The sequence below is a fragment of the Aulonocara sp. 'chitande type north' Nkhata Bay genome, linkage group LG12, assembly GCF_057382095.1.
Source record: "Aulonocara sp. 'chitande type north' Nkhata Bay isolate Kocher_YH1m ecotype deep benthic linkage group LG12, A_spYH_male_GT1.1, whole genome shotgun sequence".
Classification (NCBI taxonomy): domain Eukaryota; kingdom Metazoa; phylum Chordata; class Actinopteri; order Cichliformes; family Cichlidae; genus Aulonocara; species Aulonocara sp. 'chitande type north' Nkhata Bay.
This window is the reverse complement of record NC_141355.1, coordinates 273,679-298,401: the sequence shown is the minus strand read 5'-3', so window position 1 is coordinate 298,401 and position 24,723 is coordinate 273,679. Positions and strand designations below refer to the sequence as shown.

At 42.5% G+C, this 24,723-nt stretch overlaps 1 protein-coding gene across 6 annotated transcripts in view; it reads right to left on the bottom strand.

The window, feature by feature from the left end:
* arvcfb (ARVCF delta catenin family member b) overlaps window positions 1-24,723 on the bottom strand; it is a 251,388-nt gene that overhangs the window by 112,339 nt on the left and 114,326 nt on the right. The window contains exon 1 of one of the 6 annotated variants that reach the window (XM_086313102.1): window positions 13,364-13,625. The exons of the other annotated variants lie outside the window; for them this stretch is intronic. Coding sequence (XP_086169228.1) covers window positions 13,364-13,384 — 21 coding nt within the window. The 5' untranslated portion in view covers window positions 13,385-13,625. Of the gene's footprint in view, window positions 1-13,363; window positions 13,626-24,723 lie in introns of those variants that run through there. 6 annotated transcript variants of the gene reach the window in all.

Genomic DNA, 24,723 nt, shown 5'->3' with positions numbered 1-24,723 from the left:
GATCTGAATTGTTAAACAACCCCTCATGGCCTGCTCTGAGACTCAGGCCAGGACACTGAAGTGGATAATGTGGCAAGGAGAGGCAAAGAGGGAGGGACTGTTCACATGGATCATGACTCATTTGTGGTATTAGACCACTGCTGTTCCCAGTTTCCCAAATCACCTCTTTAAATTTGTGGGACAGCACACAATGAGTCACCTTCAATGAAAAGATGGTGGCATTCCTGTTGCAATCCGCAATAAGTCCAGGAGAATGAGCAATAAGCTCCTATTATGCAAATCTCTGGAGTTTTACAGGAAAAGCCCCACCATGACTCCAATCTGTAGGACCTTTTACCTGTGCGAGTGTTTAGCGACGTCGAAGAGGATTAGCAGCTAGGATGGAGTGCTCACTGAGCCAGTTTCCTGGAGCACAGAAGCATCTGTAATCTGCATCCACAACGTCTCCCACTCCTCCCATGCTCCATGGAGGCTTTGCTGGAGTAACAGCTAAACAGATTCTGTGACATTAAGTTTGTGGCTATTATATTTCATCACACACGTTATTTAAGTGACATCCAAAAAACTAAACAGCAGATATCGACATTAACCGTCATCTCTGCTGGATGCCAGCTTGGCATCAAACAGACTGAAAGAGGCATGAAAGAGATTCATTCTTTCAGGCCACAGCCTTCTGAGTGGTGTCACCAACATCATAGCAGCCTGTTGCATCATCACGGCTGCCCGGGTGGAGAAAGCTGATATTAGAGACAAACAACACAGTGCTGACTGATTGAAACTCCAACATCCCCATTAATGAGGCACGTTCCAGAGGCAGGCAACAATTAAGGCTGCTCTGCCTGCCAGGGATGACTGAGAGATCCACAAGCAGCCAAAGGCTCATCGTTCAAAGAAGCCAAGCTGGAATTACAAGCCAAAAGAAGTAACTTCTAGAAGGAAAAACAACTCTGTAAAAATAATAATGATAATATTGACTACAGTAAATCTGCAGCATGAATACAATGCCTTCATTGTGAAACATGAATGACCCAAAACGGCATTTTAAGTAAAAAAAAAAAAGAAAAGAAAAAAGAAAGATGAACTTGAAGAAATTCAACCATGTGCAAATCATCAATTTACGCACTTCCAAGTTTTAACAGATGTGGCAAAGACAGATAAGTTCTTGAGTAATTAGCCAAGGGACGATTAATGCCGTATTTCAGGCAGTTTATATCATTTTTTACCTTCTCCGTGTCCATGTGGGACAGAACTGTGTCAGCTCACAATGACGATTAAGTCTGCCTGTGGTAGATTTCTCTTGGATACAAGTTTCATGCATACTCCTCTGAGAGGAAACAGGATCTTCAGCACTGTGGAGAGGGTGACCCACTTCACAACCTCGTTGCACAATACTGCAGTGCTGCTCGCAAAGTTGGCAACTCTGCCAAATATACACAATACCCGGGAATTCATACAGAGCAGCTCCAGTAACATTAGCTCAGCATACTCAAATTGCACAAACAGCAACGTGGCGCCTCTGCATCGTTAACATACCGAAGAAACCTCGTTTTAAACTCTTTTACATGTCAGCTTGTCCCCTGAGAGGTTATCTGCAATGAAATGGAGAAGAAAGTCTTTCTGTATAGCACCTGCTGTAAACTCTGCACATTTCTGCAACCCCACCCCCGCCCCCCAAAAACAAAACAGGGCATATCAGCATAATGTGCTGAAGTCTGACTTTAAGCAAACCTCTGGGAGATCAGGTGCTGCAAACTGGCACCAAACAGCCAAGGTTTGGGATTTCAAACTCTCAGGAAGAGAGATTACTCAAAGCACTGAGGACGTCTCAAAATGAACAGCCATGGCAGGAGAGAGGCAGAAGCATTTGGCCGAAGGCGAACGTTAATTAGCTAAGTTGGAGAGAAAAGCTGCGAGCCCAGAGTGCAGCGCGGCAGCTCGTGGCATCTGGGCTCCGGGGCTGGAGCACTGGAGACATCATGCCAGTCTTGCTGCCTGCAAGCTTCAGATTGCAGAGCGTGGACGGAAGCCTGCAATTCTGAAATCGGTCTCTGTGCACGTGCCCGCTGTGTTTTCCACACAGCGACGTGGCAGAGGTTACAGGAGACTTCTCTTTGAAGACAGTCCCTCAGATTAAGTATCCAACTGCTGCGATGACCATATTTCAGAGAGATCTGTTGGAATAATTCAGGACTATTTGAAGAGCTGAGGCAATTTGTCATTGCTAATATAGCGGAACATGAACATATTTGCATATTCATCATTGAGAAAACTGCAGCACTCCAAAAAATAAAGTACTAATGAATTAGAGCTGATATACAGAGTGGGTTTGTTGGGGTTTTTTTTTGAGGAGGGGGGGTGGGTGTTTAGTTTTTTTACAGCTAGGGTTAAATAACAAAACAGGAAGGGAAAAAAATAACAAAAAGAAAGAAACGGACCAAAGAAACATCTCATTTTGGCCAAATTGTATGTTAAAAGCACGGCAAATAGAACGGAAATAACACTGCATTTATAGTGGAAGCACAATGTGTTGTGATGTGTGAACACTATCAGATAGGGACTTGTTTTTTTTTTTCTGTCTGCAATCACCGAGCTGGTCAAAAATAATCTCACAGGACTTTAAAATAGCATCATGCCGTACACTTCTTTGGCAGATTTAAAATGTAATTGATTTTCCCATTTGATTACTTTCTTTGTGCAACTTCTCCAGTGCACACAACATGCGTCACAGTATACTGGTGTCCTATCTGCCCGTACCTACATGCGTCAGCACTCCAGAAAGCCAACAGTTTTATTACAGCTGCTGTGCCAGATTGGCACGTTCCCACTAACATACCAGTATGGAATTTCCACTGTCAAATCATATAGTGATACAAGGAGGATCTTAATGTTTGTAGTCCCATGATTGAAGACCACAGAACTAGAGTACAGTTTCAATTCAACTTAAAAATGTTTCCATTCTATAAAAGATTTGAGGATCTGAGATCATTTCTGCAGGTAATTATAGAAGGTAGTAAAGCACTCAGCACCCTTTGCTTTCATCACCATTAGCAGTCCAAGATTTTAACAGCGCTGTGTTAAAGTCACAACATGAGTGGCGTGAGAACATGAAGGATTGAGGAAAGGGCGCACTTAGTCTGGTCTCCTGTGACTTTTTTCTCGCCGGTAAGTGACGAATATGCGATGGCCGAGCAGGGCACTGATTCGTGTTCTGCGGGCCAGTTACAGACACCGGCAGCCTTAATTAGCACCAGTGTTTCAGGGACATTATACTTGAAGGGCCGAGGACAAGTGTCACATTGAAAACAGGGGGAGGTTGGCTATGGCTTGAAGCAGACTGAGGAATGAGTGCTTGCTCCCCAATGAGAATTCAAGTCTGGAATGTAGCTGCTCCTTGACACTGAAAATACTCCCTGTGTGTCCCTAGTGGCTCAAACAACAGAGTCCACCCCTCACACTGCAGACACACAGTCAGATTTAGGAGGGACTGAGCACCAGAAAGCAGACGAAAAGCGGGTTTTATTGGATTAAGCCCTTCTTAACTGTACTTGAATATGACGGAAAGAATTCGGGAACTCGAGGAGGTCTGTGTCAACAGGCGCTGTTTGCTTAACTTCGAGATCCTTGCAGGGTTTAGCGCACTCTTTCTGACACATCCTAAATCCTAAGAGGTAAAAAAAGAAAAGAAAAAGGGCCTAAATACAGCTGCTGACAAACCAGGATGTTAAATTGAAATTCTCTTTAAATCTCCAAGGATCCAGAAAGGTAGCTGGGAAACCAAGAAAAAGCCACAGGGAAATAAATACCCATGTGAGTGTGATGGTGATAGCAGCCAAAGGTCCATTTTGGGAAACTGCTCTAAAAACACCGGAGTTTAGATGTACTTGCAGTTTCAGTCTCCACAGCTGTACTAGTTCTGTTCTAGAAAGTCTGCAAGCACAGATAAAAACAACAGCTGCATTCGCCCAGAGGTTAGAGCTATTATTGCCACTGTTTTTTGGGGTTTTTTGTTTTGTTTTGTTTTTTGGGTGGGGGTGTTTATTGAGATGTGAAAAGCACAAACGCTGATGGAAAAAGGTGCTTTAATGGCTCAGTAATTAATGCACCCAGGCCATCAGACCATGACTGCCCACTCTGTCAGACACTGACACTCTCCCAATACAGCAAAAATGCAATTTAAGCTGCTACATGTAAAACACCACATCAGTGTTTCATTACATAATGAACTGTGATAGCCGAGTCATGCTGGCTGTAAACAAATGAACCGCTACTGAGAAAAGTGGTTTATCTTTCTTAGCTTTCTCTGTGTTCACGTTGAAATTCCCTGGGTGTGCAGAAAGAAAGTCAATGCACTTTATTTCATGTCTACTGTGGCTCTACCAGCCTGCAGCTGACAACCCTTTCTCTGCAACTTTCAGCTGCCCCCTCTTCAAAAAAGAACATGCAGACATGATGTCCTATTACTAAACTAAAAGCTTGCTTGGCTGGAGCAACAGGATACTGGCAACTCTAAAAGCCCGCTCCACAGGGCCAGGATTGTACTCTCTCCAACCCAGTGCAGAGTGTTAAGTACGGCACCTTGCGTGGATGGCTGGCACCTGTCCCTCTGTATCTGCAGACCCGGTTGGCACAGATCAACACTGCGCCATACTCCACTTCACAGCCTATTACACATACCAAACAAATTAAATATGAGTGGGAGGGAGGGTGTGTGATGGGGCAAGATGGTATTTCTTTTTTTTGGTGAAGCCCCAGCAGTCAGGGGAGTCCACGCATGCAATAGAGGTTCATTAGACAGCTCAGTCGAGCCTCGTGGAATGTGCGAGGAGGCGCATCGCTCCATTGTTCAGTAGCTGCTCCTCTGGGAAAGGCGCTGAGCATATATCAAGAGTTGATGAGGAGATGTGGAACAATGCTGTGCCATCATACGACAGGCAGCTCAGCGTGTGGAGGGAGGTGAACTCTGTACAAGCCACTGTCTGCACACAGAATCCGCAACTCTCAAAAAGCCCAGAACTAGTTTATCTTTCCCATTTTAGGAGGTTCCTGGTTTGGCTGAACTTTTGCCACTGGTTAGCATAACGTTTCTCTGCGGCAGTGCTGAGGCAGCGCTGAGGCCCGGTGCAGCCCCCAAGGCCGGTCAGCTTACAGTGGTTTGGACTTTCCCTCTCTCCTCCTCAGTTATTCTATTTTATTTTTCAACCTGGACAGAAGCCACAAGCAGTTACAACAACTATTGTGTGTTGTGGGGTTCAGAGCAGCATTCTAATGAAGTGGCGGACCTCATCAGCGCACTTCAACTGCCAGCGGGTCAGCAACGGCTAGCTCGCACTTCAAATACCCAACAGGCTTTGTGACTGAGCTCTCAGTAAGACATGGATCTACTACTGTTAGATAAGAACTGTTTTTTGTTGGATTTTTTTATTTTTCCAATTGAATCCCCCACAGCTAAAATAATCACATATTAACAGAGTCACGACTTTAAATGCTGGGATTATCCACAAAGGTTTAGTATCAGTTTGCATTTCTTTTCTACAGTTATGAGTCCAGAAACAGCCCGTGCTCTTGACACAAACAAAAACTTTGAGTAAGGTGGATGTACACAGACTTCAAATATGACAATAATGTTTTTCAGTCTGAGACACTGTTAAATAAATCAGTATATCAGTGTTTACAACACTGAGCACGCTCTGGAGCCCATGTAGCAGAGTATGCATCGCTGCTGACCCGACGTTAACAGTAGACGGCTCACCGGTTTGCAGACTACACAGAACACCAACTCCCTTATTTCCCTTACACATTACACTAACACTATGCAAAGTTTATATCACAACACCTCCAGTCCCCAAAGTCCAATATCAGTCGAGCTCAAATCCATATATACTAGGGATGCACCAATAGATAGCAAAAAAATGATTATGGCTAATATTCTCTTTGAAAACTGATACTTGCAAACAGGATGACATTAGCCAGTTACTGATATCAGACACTGTTTAAACTGGTAAGTGTTAGTGGTCATTATTTTAATGTTGTGTGAAATTAATTTTGTGCAGGGAAACTGTTCAAAGTGATGAATAGTTAAATGACTGACTTGTTCTCAATAATAAAGATTCATTTGTTTCTAAAGCTGAAAATTATTTTAACCTTTTGTATCGGCTCAGAATTTAACAGTTGGTGTAAATATATACTCCACATATGCCACATACTATACGAACAAGCATATTACTGACTGCAGCTGTTTGCCTCACTAAGCTAGTCAGTCTGCTTCAGCAAATCTGGCAACAATCATTCAGGTATGCTATGCGTGTCTTTGTTATTGTACATTTATGTTGCTGTAGCTTCACTGAAAGAATCAGCTGCCTTGAAACCCCCCCCCCCCCCACAGAGTCTAATGTTTCACCATAAACCAAAAGACGCAGCGTGCACGTTCCTCACACTACCACATGACAGTGCAATCTGAATGGTCAGACAGCAGTGATGGAGCTCTACTAAAGGGCTGTCAGAGGGAATCATTAATCCCAGAAGGCAGCATGAGACAGATGGTATGATGATGGCGGATCAATGCTTTCCCCACCATCCTGACTGCTTCCAGTGGCCTGCCCAGAGGGAGGAAATGGGCTAATCCCTCAAAAGAAAGTCCAGACAAAACATGCAAGATGAGCGTGAGCCGCCCTCCTGCTCCTTCAGACCCTGTGGCTGTGCTGCATGTACTGCCCATTCCACGTGAATAGTACTGGAGGGAGTTAAAGAGGAGCGATGCAGAAGTAGGCAGACATTTGTTCCTGTGTTTCTAGTTGAGAGAAGCTTTATGAAGAATTGACCCCCCTCTTTAGGGCCTCTCTAAGAGGTCCCCAGCTGCAGGATGAAGGAGGGGAACCATATATGAACTATAGATAACTGTCAAAGAAGCCGTAGCCACAGAACCAGACCCTTCTCCGATTAAAGGTTCAGACAGCAGTGTTCCCAGCATGGAGTAACGGAAGAGTGGGAAAAGGGAACGAGGAAGCCCCACTGAGCTCTTTGTGTACTCTTCTTCTATTCTGACAAATAGAACACACAATACCAGTAAAACCACTTATGGTGAGTCTTAAAACTAGACTGAAATATAGCTTTCATTGCCTAGCAGGAAATCAGTCATTGTTATAGTGAAAGAGTTACGGTACACTCTTTTTGTCAGTTAGGGCCAAAATCTGCCAGTTTTCTTTTCTACAGTACGGAGGTGCTGAGAAACGGGTGTTTGCAGCTATGGTGCCATCAATCAACGGGCTCTTTAGTTGCCCGTGCTGCCGCCCAAAGACCTGTCACATCTGCAACTTAAACCACAGTCCCTACTGGAAAGCCAATTACAGTGGCGACACAACACACATACACACACCAGATAATTTCCACAGATCGCCTCATTAAGGAGAAGAGTCCCTTTTTCGTTTTTTTCTTAAATGACTATCAGTCTGTTACTGTAAAAACTCAAACAGGAAAGTGCCGCTCAAATGTTTTACAACGGGCCATCAGGTTGTGTAACGAGCACACTGTTAGTATCATATAATCGCACCAGCTCAAGGACATGAAACGATCATGTAAATATTGTCACAACAGCAACTGCAGCCTCGACGTAGATTCCAGGACAACTTTTACTTAAGTTCCACGAGTTCTTTTTCTCAGGCTTTCTGGTCAGCCTCTATCACAATGTGACAGAGCCTCTTTTGCTCTCTCCAGGGTAAGTGGCTTTCTTATCTACCCGATCGAAAACACAGCTCGTTGCTTGTTGGCTTCCAGCGCCACAGATAGGAAGGTGTTTATTGGACTCAGTCAGGGAAGCCATGCAGCACACTTCCTTCTAAACAGACCTGCCCTGGACGTAGCCTCCAGGCAAACAGGGTAAATAAGCTGAGGATCCAATTGCTGTTCCTGTTCCTGTGTGTGTGTGTGTGTGTGTGTGTGTGTGTGCATATTTGTGTGTTGAAGGGAGAGTAGGCTGATAGCGTGTCTACACTTCGCCTTCAGAAGACTTACCATATTTGGAAAGGAACAAAAAAAATTCCTCTTACAAGATAATAAGCTGCCATCTAATTAATGTTTCTCCTCCCCATTGCTGTTTCCAAAGGCTGCCGTATGAAGGCATCCATCTCCAGCCTTCCAATTTACTGCCACTCACCTGTTTTTAATTCCATCAGCGTGATGATGAAAGCTGAGAGAGCATTATGGTTCTCGCCAGTGGTCAGACAGTGAGTGAGCGAGCGCAGGCTCTGCATCAGTCACACTGTCAGCCTGCCAAATCACTTACGACAGATATAGGGGGAAGCAGAGGTGAAGGGGGTGGAGGGGTCTCTGATGTGCCAAGGGTTGACCCCTAGTCCTCCACAGAACACAGCCACACAATGCAAACACCATAAACATGTCCATTTAATACAGAACAACAACTTTACAATGTATAGTGGAGTGCAACACTTGCTGGGGTCAAATAGCTTTTATAGTTTTAACACACTTGGTGGACCACATTTCTGGTAAAAGGAAACCTCAAAGAATGAGCCACAGATTTAGACTGGATGCAAATACTCAAATCTGTTGTTATCTAAGAATTAAATCAATACTTTAATACTAGCACCACCTCCTACTGCTCACCCCAAGAAACCAGAGAAAATTAAAAATTAAATACTGACTCACAAGTACATTCTTCATCTAATTTTCCAAACTTATGTGCACTGATTTGAGCTCAGTGCTTAGCTGTTATCTACAGCAGTGCTTTTGTGCCTCCTCTGCACTATTCTGTGCTTCAGTGTATTTCAAATGTGCATATGTGTCTCAACACTGCCAGATAGGGCTGTGCGATATGTCCAAAATCTCATATCCTGATATAAGAATTCTATCGTCCCGATAACGATATAAATCACAAAAATGTAACATTTTCTGTAAATTCTGTGAATCTCGTCTTGCGGGAAGTGTTTCCGGCTGCGCGTCATGTAGCTGGAGTCGAGTGTTTTAACCGATGCATGAAACGATACATTTTTAGACATAAGTTGTAACAGCCGCCGTTTTCTTTGTGAGTATTTATTACACGGCGTGCTGCGGGGAAAAGCCTGTTCTAACGTTTGAGTCTAAGGTTTATTTTTTAGCACCTGGCGGCTCTTTTTTACTTCTCATCCATAAATAATCTGCTGAGCAGGAAGAGTGAGCGCTTGTTTTCATGCAGATTATGTCCCGGATCAAAATGCGGTACAATCGTCATCTTTTTTTCTTTTTTTAAAAAATCGTTGTCATTTGGAAATGAGATCGCGATTTTCTAACGATTAATTGTGCAGCCCTACATTCAGTGCCACCAACTTCCCAATAAAAGCAAATCTGTCTCTTTCCTGATGCGTTCTACATTTGAGAAAGCCCAACTGCAGAAAACATCCTTAGCTGATTCTCTCAAAGTTGGCTTAAGATCATTTTCAGCAAAGGAAACAGCAAAAAGAGAAGCCACTAAGGCTTTCCTGTCATTGTGAACCCATCTGACCACAACATGTTTGCCCATAAATCACAAATTTGCGTGAGCAAACAGAACTTGTTGACAAAGAAAGCATGTAGCTCCTCTAAACGGCTTCCCCAATGATGTTTTCAAACGCAGAGAAAAATGTTCCAGCAAATGGCACGGCATGTGCACACTAGTTAATGTTTATCATAGAATAACAAAGAACTGAACAGAATAGGGCTGTGCGATATGACCAAAATCTCATATCCCGATATAAGAATTCTATCGTCCCGATAACGACATAAATCACAAAAATGTAACATTTTCTGTAAATTCTGTGAATCTCGGGCAGCTCGTCTTGCGTGAAGTGTTTCCAGCTGCGCGTCATGTAGCTGGAGTGTTTTAACAGATGCATGAAACGATACATTTTTAGACATAAGTTGTAACAGCCGCCGTTTTCTTTGTGAGTATTTATTACACGGCGTGCTGCGGGTAAAAACCTGTTCTAACGTTTGAGTCTAAGGTTTATTTTTTAGCACCTGGCGGCTCTTTTTTACTTCTCATCCGTAAATAATCTGCTCTTTCACGTGATTCAGTTTATTTTGAAAAGTCTCAACAGGATCTTGAGCTTTATTGTGAAAGGTTTATGTGGAACATAAACAAGCGGACACTTGATGGTGTTACCGTCGTTGTTGCTAACGACAACGCATAAAAACAGGCGCTTGTCCATCCATAGTGCAGTTATATAAAATATAAGAGAAAGAGAGAACTTTAAGAAATTAATATAGCCACTACAGTGACCATCAAAACAATGAAAAAATATTGCCGCAAACAGTTTATTTTGCAACACCACGAAACAAACGATAGCGTAAAGTGAAACGATAGACGTTTTTATATCGTCGTCCGATATATATCGTTATATCGAACAGCCCTAATTATAGTTGTCACAGATCCTTGAATCAGTATTGGGCTGATGTCTGGTATCAGCGGGGTAGCATTTACACTAGGGACACTGGCATGTAGTCATGACAAAGCATCTGAGGCAGAAAAACAGTTTGTATTGAAAAAGACTGGATGAATAAAGCATTTGACCAAAACATGTCTTTTTTAATATTTAAAGCTTATAAAAAATTTTAAAAAGACAAAGTGACTGCAACCTACATTACTGAGAAGCTACATGTGCTGACGGGGGAAGCGGCACAGGTCACATGATCACAGCGGGTAGTTATCATGAAGCGGCACAGATACGGTGTCGGCTTTCCCCTTGTAAATTAAGTTCAGATTGCTTAAAACCAAAAACAGAGCCGCAGGAGGCGGTGGTGTGATTGGCGTGCGGATACTGTGACATGTCAAACCATGTTCTGTCATAGGTCATGCAATAAGAGCAGCCATGGGAACGGTATGGGAAACATACAGAGTATGGCCAGTATGGACAGGTTGTGTGATGGGAAGGCCATCTGGTATCACCAGCCGCGCAGCGCCATATGATCACACCTCCTCATCCCTCATCCTACACCCAGCCCCTTGCATTGATGGACTCGCAGCAGCTATTGAACGCTTATATGTTTCCGGTCATTGGCATTATTTTTTTATTTGTATGACATCCTCTTGCCGAAACAATGGCATTTTGCATGCTCTACATGTCTTCAAATATTGATCTTCCCAACCCCTTCGGCAGGAGTAAAGGGAGAGGCTGAAGAAAGGAATGAAAAAATACACATAAGGACTGAGCTGCCATTAAAAAAAAAAAAAAAAAAAAAAAGCCCACAAGAAAGAAATTTGACAGCTTTTTAATTTCTGTAAGAAATAAAAGAGCATCAAATAAGGGAGAGAAGTCTCATCTGCTGAAAACCCCACTGTCAGGAATCTGGCAGTAACTCACAGCCTGAAGATGAAACCTCTTTTAGTCTTTGGCTGCATAACTGATTAATTACTTTCTTACTCAGACAGGTCTTTCTAGTTTGCCGAGAAAAAGCAAAGCTGGGTTTCATAGACCTTGGCAAGTTGATGACTCCTGGGTTGCTTTCCTTTTCTCCAGATCTACTCTATTTTTCACGAGCAGACGATGCTATGGCCTCTGTGAATAAATTCGGAGGATTTGAGCACTACCCAGCTGGTGTAGTTCTAAAATAAGGGTCAGGTTATATTTAACTCAGATGTGGTCTGGTGCAGGCCCCACCACCACCACCACCACCACCAATTGTGGATTGTGCAGTAATCTTGAGTGGGCAAAAACTCATTTGCCATAAGCCCTGCAGCAGTATTAAGATGAGGTCAAGACATCATCATTTCCCCGAGTATATTGTCCGAGCATAACAAGAGATTTAAAGCCACTAGACGTCTTGAGGGACACACAGAGTTCAGTAAAATCCCATCTAAGCTGACTGCACTGAACTCACCTCCTGTTCCATACTGTCCTTAAAAACCCAATAAAAAGACCAGTAAAAAAAACCAACACTGTCCGTGATATGAATCCATTTATGGCACAGGGGTGACTTGAACACACCTCAACTACTGCGTTGTCAAAAGCAGGTGCTCCCCCATCTGAGGAATGTCCATCTGAGTTTAAAAGGTCACACCACGATGCCGGCAGAGCATAAAGTATGTGAAACATCTTGACCTTACGAGGGTCATGGACTCTAAGGGGCACCTCTCTGACCCATTTCAAGATGTTTTTGGAGAGGAAATGGTCTCAAGTTGTTAGCATGCATTTCATCTTAATCATATAATCGAAGTCAAAGGCAACTTTTTGCCCAGATGCCCAAAAATCTGATCCTATTTTTGGCAAAAGCTCCTCCGGTTATTAGGTGGCACTCATCCACAGGGCAACTGTTAGCATATTATCATCAGAGCCGTATGGAAAGCTGACAGAATATTTCTAAGTCTGCCAGACAGAGGTTCAGTAACTCCACCCTTCTTGAGGAAACAAGTGCGGATGATAGACTGTCCTCCTTCAGTCATTTTTTTTTCGTCCACTATCTCTGTTTTTGGATGTCGTCTTCCTTCTTTTTTTTTCTGAGCATCTCAGCGCTGCCAAGCTTGGCTGGGGAAGGAGTGTTGTGATGGTGTAGGCTGCCTGTGTGGATGCGCTTCAAACACAGGGAACACTTCCAATAATGTATGCACATCATGCCCTGGTACGCACACACCCACACAGACACAGTAACACACTGGCAAGACCTAACAAAAGCACATTCCTGCGGTATCTGTGCAAGTGAAAGACAAAAGAGTTTTAATGCCATGTCTCTCACACTCCTGGTAATACAGCCCTGTGAGCTATAAATCTTGGCCTGGGCGCTTTCAGAGCCTTGCAGGCGATGATCAGGGACAAACTTTCAATACTTCACTGCTCGTCTCTGGGTAAGCAGTCATTCTATAGGTGGTACTGACACATCAGAGCCCATGAATGTGTCAGAGAAGTCGTAAGTCACTTTGCTGCTTTGATGCAAGCCAATCACACCAGCACACGCATATGTGCGCGCACAGAGACACCACTAAACATATCTCATGGCCGTGTTTTCAGAGTCAAATGGTCACTAAGTGGTCTAAGTAAATACTCTTATATCTGATGTCCTGCAGCAGTCTGCACACATGCATGTAAATATCACACAGACACATCACATGCACACGGACTGCACATGTGTCCATGTAGTGTATGTGCTAACCAGTCGCACGCACGCGTTTTCCTCCTGAAGGACATCGATAAATCTGACAATCACTGCTCTTATATATACAAGTGAGCGAAAGAAAAAAAAACACATGAAAGCCATAAAGAGTGACGCTACCAGATGAAAATGAGCGCTAACGCAACAGAAGCCAAACAATTAACTGGGAGCACGGGAGACAGCAGAAGAGTGCGAGAGGCTGGAGATACGGTAAGAGGGGCAGAAAACAGACCGGCGGGCACGGCAGCACTACCTGTTTCACTTCAGCAGGCATGGTCCAAAATCCCGTTTGGTTCCAGCAAAATTTAAAAAAAGAAAAAAAGAAAGAAGGAAAAAAGAAAAAGCTCCCGGGGAAACGTGTGATAGATACTTCCTCCTGTCGGAAAAAGTTCTTCTTTCCCTCCTCTCCTCCTCTCGTCTCCTCACGCTTTCCCGGTTTATTTACGTTGGGTTTTCCCTCTGTAAGCGCAGAGGTAGCGGCTCAGATGCAGGCAGCCATCCTCTACTCGGCTACGTCCAGCCACACGGAGTTAGCGAGGGAAACACCGGAAGTGTGGCGCTGTGCCTTTCAAAATAAAATGATTACGGACGCTCATAAACGATAGATAGATAGATAGATAGATAGATAGATAGATAGATAGATAGATAGATAGATAGATAGATAGATAGATAGATAGATAGATAGATAGATAGATAGATAGATAGATAGATAGATAGATAGATAGATACCATATCATATATGCCCTAAAGCTGCAGAAAAGGCTAACGTTGTTATCTTTTTACAAAAAAACAGCTAAACATAAGAGGTTTTTGGACAAAGTGTGTGTTCTCCATTCTTTAAGCACCGGTTCGAGCACCGTTTCAAAAGTACCGGTTTGGTACTGGTATTGGATAAAACCTAAACGATACCCATCCCTACTCATAAGGTGGAGCAAAACATCTAATGAGAAGGTTAGTTGGTGGTTCGATTCCCTGGTTGTTCCAGTCTGCATCCCAAAGTATCCTTGGGCAATCCCTGAGTTGCTCCTCTTGCATTCACTGGAGAGTGAATGTTAAGACAATATGGTAAATGGCCTGTATTTGTATAGCGCTTTTACAATAGGCACTAAGATGTATAGAAAAAGTGCTTGTGAGAATATGTTTGTGTGTGAATGGGTGAATGAGACAAAAGTGCTTTGAGTTGCTCAAGTAAAGTTTGACTTCAAAATGTCATGTATGTGGTTAATAATCACAGTAATGGTGTAAACTGTGTGGACCTTAAGAGACATGTAGGAGAGTTTACAGTGAGAATTATCAAACAAAACCAAAAGAATTAATAACTTTATACCAATGCAATAATCCTACACCTAACTCCAGAATATCTGCATAATGCATCTTCTTTTTTTTCTAAATTTATGTCTATAATGCTGCAGTAGTGTGTAGATAGTTTTTTTCTAGTAGTTTCAATTTTTGCAATAGATATCTTTTTGCTGCCAAAAATAACACTGACACTTGCATCACTTCCATCAGAATGTCATAAGACTGTTGAATTCCATGACCTAACAGACCACATCGCTGATCTGCTCATTTATATGGCAGCAGGAAGACTGAGCAGTGCTTTGCAACAGGCATTTCTTGTGGAAAACCAAAATACTTTTACTTTGAAAGTCAAATCCTCTCACATCCACTGTAATTTTGTAAATAGGCTGGTTTCTCACAGATGAAAGAGGACCCCTACTTTCTCCTTTGGAGAGATGTTGTATTTGGGCTGTTTATGGACTGGTGAGGTAGAGGACTAAGGCAGAATCTTCCCTCAGTAGCAAAAGCAGGAGCCTAAAAAAAAGGACCAGAGGCAAGCTGAACCCTATGCTCACGCACATACACACACTATACTCACTCAACAAAAAGAAAGTTAGGCAGCCAGAGAATAAAAACCTCCAGGGCTGAGAAAATTGGGTGCGTTAATAAAAAGGAGGGTTCACAGACAGGCAGCGAGAGCTGGAAATGTAGCAGCACTCTCTTTCCTCCCTCTCTTTCTCTCATTGGGTCTATCTCTGGCATCTTAGCGGGGTGGGACCAGCTCCCTCTATGCACTCCAGCTGCGTCTGTCTGTCAGCCTGTCGACCCCTCCCCCTTGTTGGCATAGACGGAGAGCGATAGAGAGGAGGGAGGTGTAGGGGGCCAGTGGCTCACACACAAAACAAAAGTTGCCCCTATTGAAGCGGAGGCACCCCATACTCTGCAAATTTTTACACCCTGCACACATACAAGCACACACAGCTCCTTTGCTCCAGCTCTTTGTGGCGTTCCTCTCGCTGCACTTGATATAAGGGAGGGGAGGGACGTACGTGAAAGAATTCGCATTCAAATATCTGTGACTGTGACCAAGAGCGAGTAGGAATGTTAATCTAATAACCCAGATGGAAGCTTAGCTAAGGACAACTTTGAGAGAGGTCCGAAAAGACAGCAGAGAGAGAGAGAGAAAGGATGACTGCACTAAAAGACTCAAACGGAGAAAGGAGAAATCCCAAACGGAGGGGAAATGGCTGAGGTTTTGCATTCCACCAGCTTGGCAGTTCATGTCCTCGAATCTTACTGCTCCATTTGTTCTTAATGAAAGACCTGGCCCAGCATGCACCACTGCGTTTAGATCTATTTACTTTCAACAATACTATTTAGAATTCTGCCAAGCAACATTACCTTAAGAAAAAAAAAAGTTGAAGTGCATTTCTCTCTCATATGCGATATCATATTCCATTTAAGCCATTTAAACACTAAGTGAGTTTCATAACCCTTTTAAAAATCTATTAAGTGCTTTGGAATGCTCAAGGGAGCAGATGAGAAAAGAAACAATGCTCTTTACTTTAGCTATAAATCGTGCTCTGCATTTGCTCAATTTATTGTTTTTAATGCTGTGTTTATCGTTTGCCAGATTTCCATGCAGTTTAATCAAGATTATATATCTGTAACTACCCCAGTGGCTCTCTAAGAGCCTGGGCAGAGCTGTGCTAACATCAGCTTGCCATCTGTTCACCATCTTCATTTTGCGTGTTAACATTTGGTTATTGGAACTAAGCACAGTGCAGGTGAGGCTGATGGGAATGTGATTCATTAAAATGGGTTGGTTGCAAATTGAAATTTTTATTTCATAATAGCATTATAGGAAAACACAGAGGAACACCAAGGCAGTTATAATGATTCCTAAAGGGGAGCATGAATGTTTATATCAGCTTGCACTGCAGTCCATTTCAGTGACTGAGATGTTTCACAAAAATCTCCCCTGAGGGAAAAGTAAGAGTATAAGTCAGAAGGATTCCCCATCCGGAGGGGAAGCGTGTACACATCACATAGTGATAACCGTCTGGCTCTGGGTGAAACTCAAGGGATCACCACAATCGTGGAGTGAGTCATACTTTATGGGTTCATCAGCATCTCTGCAAAATCTCACAGTCACACACGGTGACTGAGGCGTGCGAGTCTTCATCATTTCATTGACAAACAGATCTTTTCATCTCTACCTCGGGCACCTATAATAAGGCATTCCCTTCCAGCAATGAGCAACAGTGGAAGAGCAGAGAAGACAGGCTTCAGCACACTAAAAACCCTGACAGTACATTACAATCAAGATTTCATATTAAAATAAGGCCTAAAATGTGTTCAGCATAGAAGACTGCTGTCAGACAAATGCTGTATCCCCTTGAGTCTAGTTAACCCCACACCTAGGCCTTGTAGAAAACATGTACAAGGTGTATGAATAATCCAGGAGTTGTAATCAAAGGTCCAGAAGTCGGCTTTAGCCTGTCAGGGTGTATGGTGTGAAACAGATGGTAGAAAGGTTAATGTTTGGCAACAATGCACGCTTTGACAGCCAGACAACTCGGATGAAGCTACATTTGTTAAAATCATGCTTTTCCACCTTTTCACGGTGGCAGGAAAATACAGAGAAGAAAAACTGAGGAGTAACAAAAGGTGGTCCAGAAGTGAGGAGCCATTACAGCAGTTTGAAAATATATGTGGCGCTTCATTACGTAAAAAAACGTTTGTAGAATATTCAATTTCAAAAGAGGGATTAATGACATTTAATTCTGAATTCCTTTCACAATGAGCCCAGAACACATTTCTCAGGAAACAGCACTTTGTCATAAAGCTTTAATAAAGGGGTGAGTAGGTTTGGCCCAACTATGCCACTATACACAAAACAGGATTTTAAAAAAATGCATAAAAAGTCATTTCAAAGATAAATCTGACTTTGCTGCCCTGCGTTGTTTTAAGACCATCACTGCACAGCGCAGGGGCCGGATGGCAAACAATATGTATGTCTGAGGGCAAGATGATGTGCTCTGCTGTAGGCTGACTGCTGTTTATCCTAACAATGGCACAGCTTGCAAAAAAGCCCTTATCTAATACTATCATGTTTTATTTTCCCCTCGAAAAATGACTAGTCAGCGATGTAGAGGATTAGAGTCCAATCTACTGGGGGCTTTTGTTGTGCAAAAAGGCAATTTTCCCTTCATTTGGGGAAATAAAGCTCTTTTAAATGGCATCACTTCAGATCAAAAGGTTCTATTTTCTGTTTTTATGTTGCACTGCCGTAATTGCACAGCGAGATTTATAAAAACAAGTATAACCGGATTAAGCTTTTCCTTGTTTTCCATCTCGTCATGCATAATTGGGACACTGAAAGAGGTGCAAACAGCAGAATCTGAACCCGTCTGACGATGACATGCAGCAAATCATTAACTTTTACGGCCTAAAATATGCTTTCTGTCGCCTTCATTTCAGCTGAGCATGTCTTTTGCATCTGTAATGGAGTCGTCCAAAGAGGATGTCTATTGTTATATATGGTTATTATTTGAGTTCTTCAGTTGCACTAATGCCTAAGGCCTCCATCTTTTAGCCAAAAACCCTGAGAAACCTATCTTGAGACAGATGAGCAGCTTACATTTGCAGAAAAACTTACTTTCAGCCTCTCCTTTATTTACAGGGGGCGAACACAGCAGGCAGCTCCACATGTTTGATTTTATTTCTTTTACTTCGTAACACAACTTTAAAGGGCTCTGCGTGCGATCCTGGAGTTGAACTGGAGACCTTCTGCTTGTTAGGCAAATTTGTAAAGCGCTACACTTTGGAGGCCCTGTTGAGCAGCTTACTTTCTGGAGTTAAAATCAAACAATTAATTAACATCAGAATTTTTTTTTTTTACACGTCAGCTTAAATTCCACAATTGTTGGAGAGAATTGGCTGCCGCTGTTTACAACAGTGAGCTTCTTGGGAATTCTGTTGGAAATGAATAGATAAAAGTAATGAAAGTAAATGGATGACTGTGTTTATCTCGGCCTGGAATGATCAGTAAAGTCCCTGGAGAAGGAGGAGTGTAAAGAGCGCTGATATTTTTACACATTCCTGTGCCATTGTCATCACTCTCTACATTCAACAATCACTGTTAGACACTGTGAAGCAATTCAGAGACTAGTGCCCCTTTCCTTTCAAATATCCCAGCAATTACAAGGACTCTACATCCCTGCTCCAGTTTAAGACAAACTGTGCCATCTTTTCAAGTGTGTGCGTGTGCAACCCAGTGGGAAAAAACAAAAAAAACCAAACAAAAAACAATGGCAAAGCATCGCAAATTTCAGACTAAATAATGTCAAGTCTTTTCCCAGTCTGTTCAGATGTGTAGGGTGCCTCAGCCCGAGGCGATGCCAGGTTGCATTAAAAGTCCGTCGGGCACATTGAAGAGTCAACAAGTATTAGTGAATCTGTGGTGCTATACGATGGGACAGGCACAAAGAGTCTGAATGCTCACAATGGCTGCATTGCACACAGGTGCAAAAGTGGTGCTCTGCAGGAAGCAGCAAACACCAAGAGGTTTGATTCTGTTTCCATCAAAAGAGCTGAGAATTTACACTAATTCCAGGTAAAGTAACCTGCTGAGATTCAAGGCTTCCCCTACTGAGTAGATTCTACTGAGGTTTTTTTTTTCATTAGTGGATTTGTCCGCCTTTAATGTGTTCCTAAATGCAGGCTTGCAGATATTTCCTAAGAACTTGGAAAACAACTCTGCCAATCAAACATTTTTTTAAATTATTGGCCTGGATGAAACTCGCTCCCTAATCTGGCAATGTACCTAAATATTCACACTGCATCAGCGTTTATTAAAGAACACTCAAGTAAAACAGAAAAGAAAGGTTTAATTCCAAATCTTATCTATTAAAAAAACAGTTATCTTTGTTCTGGCAAATCCTCCCAAAAAAATAAGGCTCTGTGCTGCTTCTGTTTCTCATTCGATCACCGTTTACATGCTTGTAAGTCACATAGTAAAAATGTCACAGCGGTATGTTAAACTCATGGGGATAATTAAATCAAGACTTTGAACACCTCCAGCTATACTATAAAGTTCGAAGACTGTTTTCCATTTAGCCTTGTTTAGTTATCTTGCTGGACGCTTGTAAAGGTTAGGTCACATTCCTCAGGTGGCGCTGGGGGTCTCGTGCAAAAGAAGAGCTCTATTTTAAACACACGGTTCAGTCTTTGGATTTAACAACCAAGCCGAACAGTCAGTTAGATGGGAGAGTATCGTGCCCGTCTTCAAGAGTATAAGTAGACTTTCATGTTACGCAGAATGTTCCCACCGAGGCGAGGTAGTGCCCTTCAGAGATATTTAGCCTGTCTGTTCACCTATGTCGTGCATGGTAAAGGAAATGGAAGCAGATTTCAGATGCACCTCTTAGTGCTTTTAGTGAGGGTAATGGTTTAATGGATTGTGATCAAATGGGAGGGAGGTGCAGCAGGACAGGCATTAAGTCCACCAACATTGGAGCTGATCTGAAGGATGAAGATTTGAGCTGGCCCAGAGGAATATAAATAGCCCACAGCCCATCCCTTCAAACCTCTCTCTCTTCCTGTTCACCTGAACAAGAAGAATCTGCATAATCCTTGAATTAAAAATTTCTGTCCTTCCACGTTAGCTCCGGACCAAGATGAGACACAAAAACGACTTACCCTTCCCTTCCGAGCAGTTCCCACTTTGATTCATGGGCCACTGCCACGAACTTGACTCTTAATGTTGAAGCAAGTTGAATAAAACATATAATAATGGCACATGCCTTCTGCATTTTACTTTTAGGTTGAGCAGTGTAGTAGGTAGAAGTCTCTCCTACCTAAGTGTATAATACATTCATTAGATTTGTAACCTGACTAGTGCAGTGTATGATCAGAGTGAGATGTGCAGAATGAGCTAAATGAGGCTCTCAGTGGGAGTGACTGATTGCAGCTATTTGTTTGAGAAGGAATGGGGCGTGCCTGCAAACAACACAGCTGATTCAGGTTGCCAGCATTTAGCTGCAATGATTCAACAGTATTGCTCTCAAACTGCAGTCCAGACATTATCCAGTTTTACATGATACAGTGGGGGAAAATAATTCTTTGATCTCCTGCTGATTTTCCAAGTTTGCAAATCCGCCAACTCAAGAAAGCACATGTCCAGGCCCCTCTTAAGTTTGCCGGTGAACGTCTAAATGACTCAGAGAAGGCTTGGGAGAAAGTGTTGTGGTCAGATGAAATCAAAATCAAGCTTTGGCATCAACTCGACTTGCCGTGGTTGGAAGAATAGAAAGGCTGAGTATGACTCAAAGAACACCATCCCCACAGTTAAACACGGAGGTGGAAACATTATGCTTTGAGGATGTTTGCCCAAAAGGTCTTTGCAAATCATGCCATGTACTATAAAATCTTGGATGCGAACCTCCTTCCCTCAGCCAGAACACTAAAAGTGTGTCGTGGATCAGTCTTTCAGTATGACAATGACACAAAACATACCGCCAACGCAACAAAGAAGTGGCTAAAGAAGAAGCACAGGAAGCAGAATAATTACATGGACCTTAAAGATCCAACATGAGACTAAATGAGCTAGTCATGACCAAAAAAATGACAATCACTCGTCAGTTGTTTCAGTAACTATGAGCTGCGAGTGGTAACCATTTGAGTTTACAAAACGCTGCAGTCATCAACAAGCTGTGAACACACACACACACATAAAAGACAGGCTAAGCCTGCAGCCCACTGAACATACTTGTCTTCATAACTTAACTTCTAATTTATTTCGTTGACGTCCTCTTTGGTAAGAGGACATGAATGTGGGGTGGTGGTTAGCACCGTTGCCCCCTGGATATGAATCCATCGGGTGTCTGGGGCCCTTCTGTGTGGAGCTCGAATAATCTGCCTGTATGAGTTCTCTAAAGGTACTCCGGCTGCCTCCCCGCAGTCCAAAGACATACATGTTAGGTTAATTGGTGATTCTAAATTACCCATATTTTTAGAGTGAGTTGTTTGACCTGTTCAAGACGTACCCAACCGTTTGACCTATGACAGCTGAGAGAGGCTCAAGTCTCAATGAAACCCTGAACTGGATAAACAGAAGATGGACTTTTGTTAAGATGTAGGAACCAAATGTGCTTAGGGTTAGGGAAAGATCACGGTTAAAATGTAGACTCTGAAAGCAATAAAGCCTGTTACCAAGCTACATTTGCTATTTTATAAAAACACAGAAGAGTTGATATATGTTTCTTAACATTGCTTCTAGATATCTACATAACATATGCAGACAGCAGCCTACTCAGTCTTCTCCTACTAAGGGAGAAAAGGGTATCAATGACAACAGCTATTGGGTCTTTAGGTGCTCAGCAATACACCTAACAAAAGTGAAGTTGAGTGGATAAGCAGTTGTCAAGAAAATAAAACAACACACACACATTCTCTGCAGATAGTAGTTCATAGAAAGAATGCACTGCCTATATAGTCAACAGTAGTGTGCAAACTTTAAGTGACACCAGTTGCAGTGACTAAACTTTCATGGCAATCCATCTAACAGATGTCATTTCAGTACCAAAGCCCCTCTGCAACTAACAGAAGAGCTTACACTGTCATCCCCAGAGCCATGCTGCCATTATGGATAAGACCTATGGAAATGAACAAATCTTGAAACAAGAACCTTTGAGAAACACTGCTTTAGATGTTAACAAGCTGTAAAGAAAAACTGTACCATCAACACTAAGATTACTGACAATCCAGCCTTCCACCTGAACAACAGTAGTGCCTTTCAATTTGCCTCATGTGCGCCTCTTTCCAAAGATTGTTTGAAAATATGAACAGAAACTTTTGTGACTGTCACATCCAGCAGACAAAGGACCCTTTAAACTGAGGTTGAGGCATAATTAGGTGTTCCATATAGAGCCATGGAAAACAAGCAGCAACATTATTAAAATTTTAATGTGACTTTTCTGCAGGCTGCTCTGTAATGAGACAAAAGTGTTGTAGGAGGGTTACAGGAACAGTGTGGCACACACAAAAATAAACCAAGGAGGTACTTTCACACCAAGGTAATTAGAGTGTTTATAGGAGGCAAGAAGGTTCTTGATGCCACAGCAAGGGAAGAAGACAGAGGAAGACAGAGGAGGGGAGGGGGGTAAACTAAGGCTCATTGTTAGGCAGGTGATTTACGAGGGTACAGGGGCTCCCGGGCCCTGCCAGTGGAGGGATAGAGCTTCTGTCGCTATAGCACCCTCGGCCCTTTGTATCCATTGTGCTTAGCCAGGGCTGGGGGGCTGTGTGTTCTGGGGATGAAAGTGGGTGGAGGGAGGTTGGGGCGATTGTTGGTTGAGCGCTGTGGTGCCATTGCAGGGCCGGGGCCTGTACATCTTCAACACAGACAGCAGCACAGATCAAAGGCAGCACTGTTCCCTCTCTCTAAATCACACAAGCCTTTGAAAACTTCCCACATCATTTGCACAAAGGGATGATATGCCTCTGCTATGCTAGAAGACCACTGACTATAGTGTCAGAAAACCAAACACCAACACTTTATAGCATCCACAGTGCAAAAATTATCCCAAGTTTCCTTTTCACTGAAGTTGCTTTGCAAAACTGTAGCTTTGCTATATGCACCTTTCAATGGGCTCTATGCATGTCCTGCGCAGTGCCGTGGGTAGATTAGCTGTCTGGTGTATATAAAATGAGGTCACCTTCTCCCTCAACTCCAGACAGACATGGCTGTCTGAGTGCTGTCTGCCTTTCTCGACAGATAGGTTTGTCACCATGCACTACTTGACCTTTTAGAGCTTTGGTGATAACACTCCTTCAGGCCAAAATCAATTATGGGAGGCTAACATGATAGCAAATAAAGGAAGCGTGTGATCCTAGCATGATCCTATTGATGGATACAGATTCTAAGGCTCCCTGGTCCGTGTCACTGAATTTCTGCTGATAATTTCATCAGACAAGCTAATGGAGAGTCCGACAGCCTCGTTTTGATTTTCCTCACAGGACAGTGTAGCATAAACACTCTAATTCTCTTCCTTGGCAGCAATTCATAAACAGTTATCCTGAAGTGAATGAGGATTAGAATTCAATTAGAAAGTAGGGCAGTGGTGTTTACAACAACAACCTTTTGTAATAGAGAGATTAAAACATATTGTTGCGATCTGCCTTTTTGTAACTTGTGTTAATTTCATGCAGGTCCAAAACAAAATAAAGAAATATTTGAAACATCTTAATCTTGAATATTTCTTAATCCTCTTCAGATGTGTGCATGACAACTACATGGGGAGACTTAAATGACAGTGGGTGGTTTGTTGATTTGTTGATTGTTCAAACTTTTCTTTTGCCTCCAAGCTCTGGCGGAAAGAATATCATAGAACATCTTTTGTCCAAGAAAACAAAATTTCAGCTTTAGCCTGAATAACTTTTTTGTTTAAACACACCACGAGTCTGTCGCCATACTCAATGATGTATGAGGGTACTACTAACATTGGAGGAATCATCCTACTTTTAGAAGGTAACATTTAGCAATTTTCCCATTTTAGTTTAACATGTAAGCATCTTTGCTAATTAGCACTAAACTGAATCTGAAAGCTGATAATGAATACAATCACTTTGCATCGATGTGCTCAAAAAGTGAGTATTGAACAATGTTTGACCTGTAGAATAGAATAGAATTAGAATAGAATTCAACTTTATTGTCATTGCACATGCACAGGTACAGGGCAACGAAATGCAGTTTGCATCCATCCAGAAGTGCTTTAGTGATATAGATATATTACAATATATATTAGCAATAATATAGATATGTGAGTATATTACAGAAATGGGTCTATTACGGTATGTTATAATGTACACGGTATGAAGTATGTTGTGAATATGGCAATAAATAAAAAAGTTCACAGCCTGAAAAATGGTAGCATAAAGTTTGGGATGTTCATTCTCCTCTGGGCTACTGCAATTCAATAGCCCACACCATAGCTCAAATTTGACCATGGTTTTACTAAAGCCAGGGTCCCAACTGCAAGAAGAGTGAGAAAAGAGCTAAATTAATCTGAACATGGTACTGTAATGGGATGTCACTGTTGCAACAAGTCAATTTGCGAAATGTCCTTATTCCACAATGAGCCATAAGTGTATTGTAATTTATTATTATAGATTAGTAACTTCAGCAAAAATACTGTGCACTGAGAGCTTCATAGAATAGGTCTGAAGGACCTAGTCGTCTTGGATTGGCAATGCAAGAGTCTTTGTCCAAACCTGAGAAGGTGTGGTTATAGGATTTTTGGGGGCACTTTAGGAGGCACACCACTCTTTGCT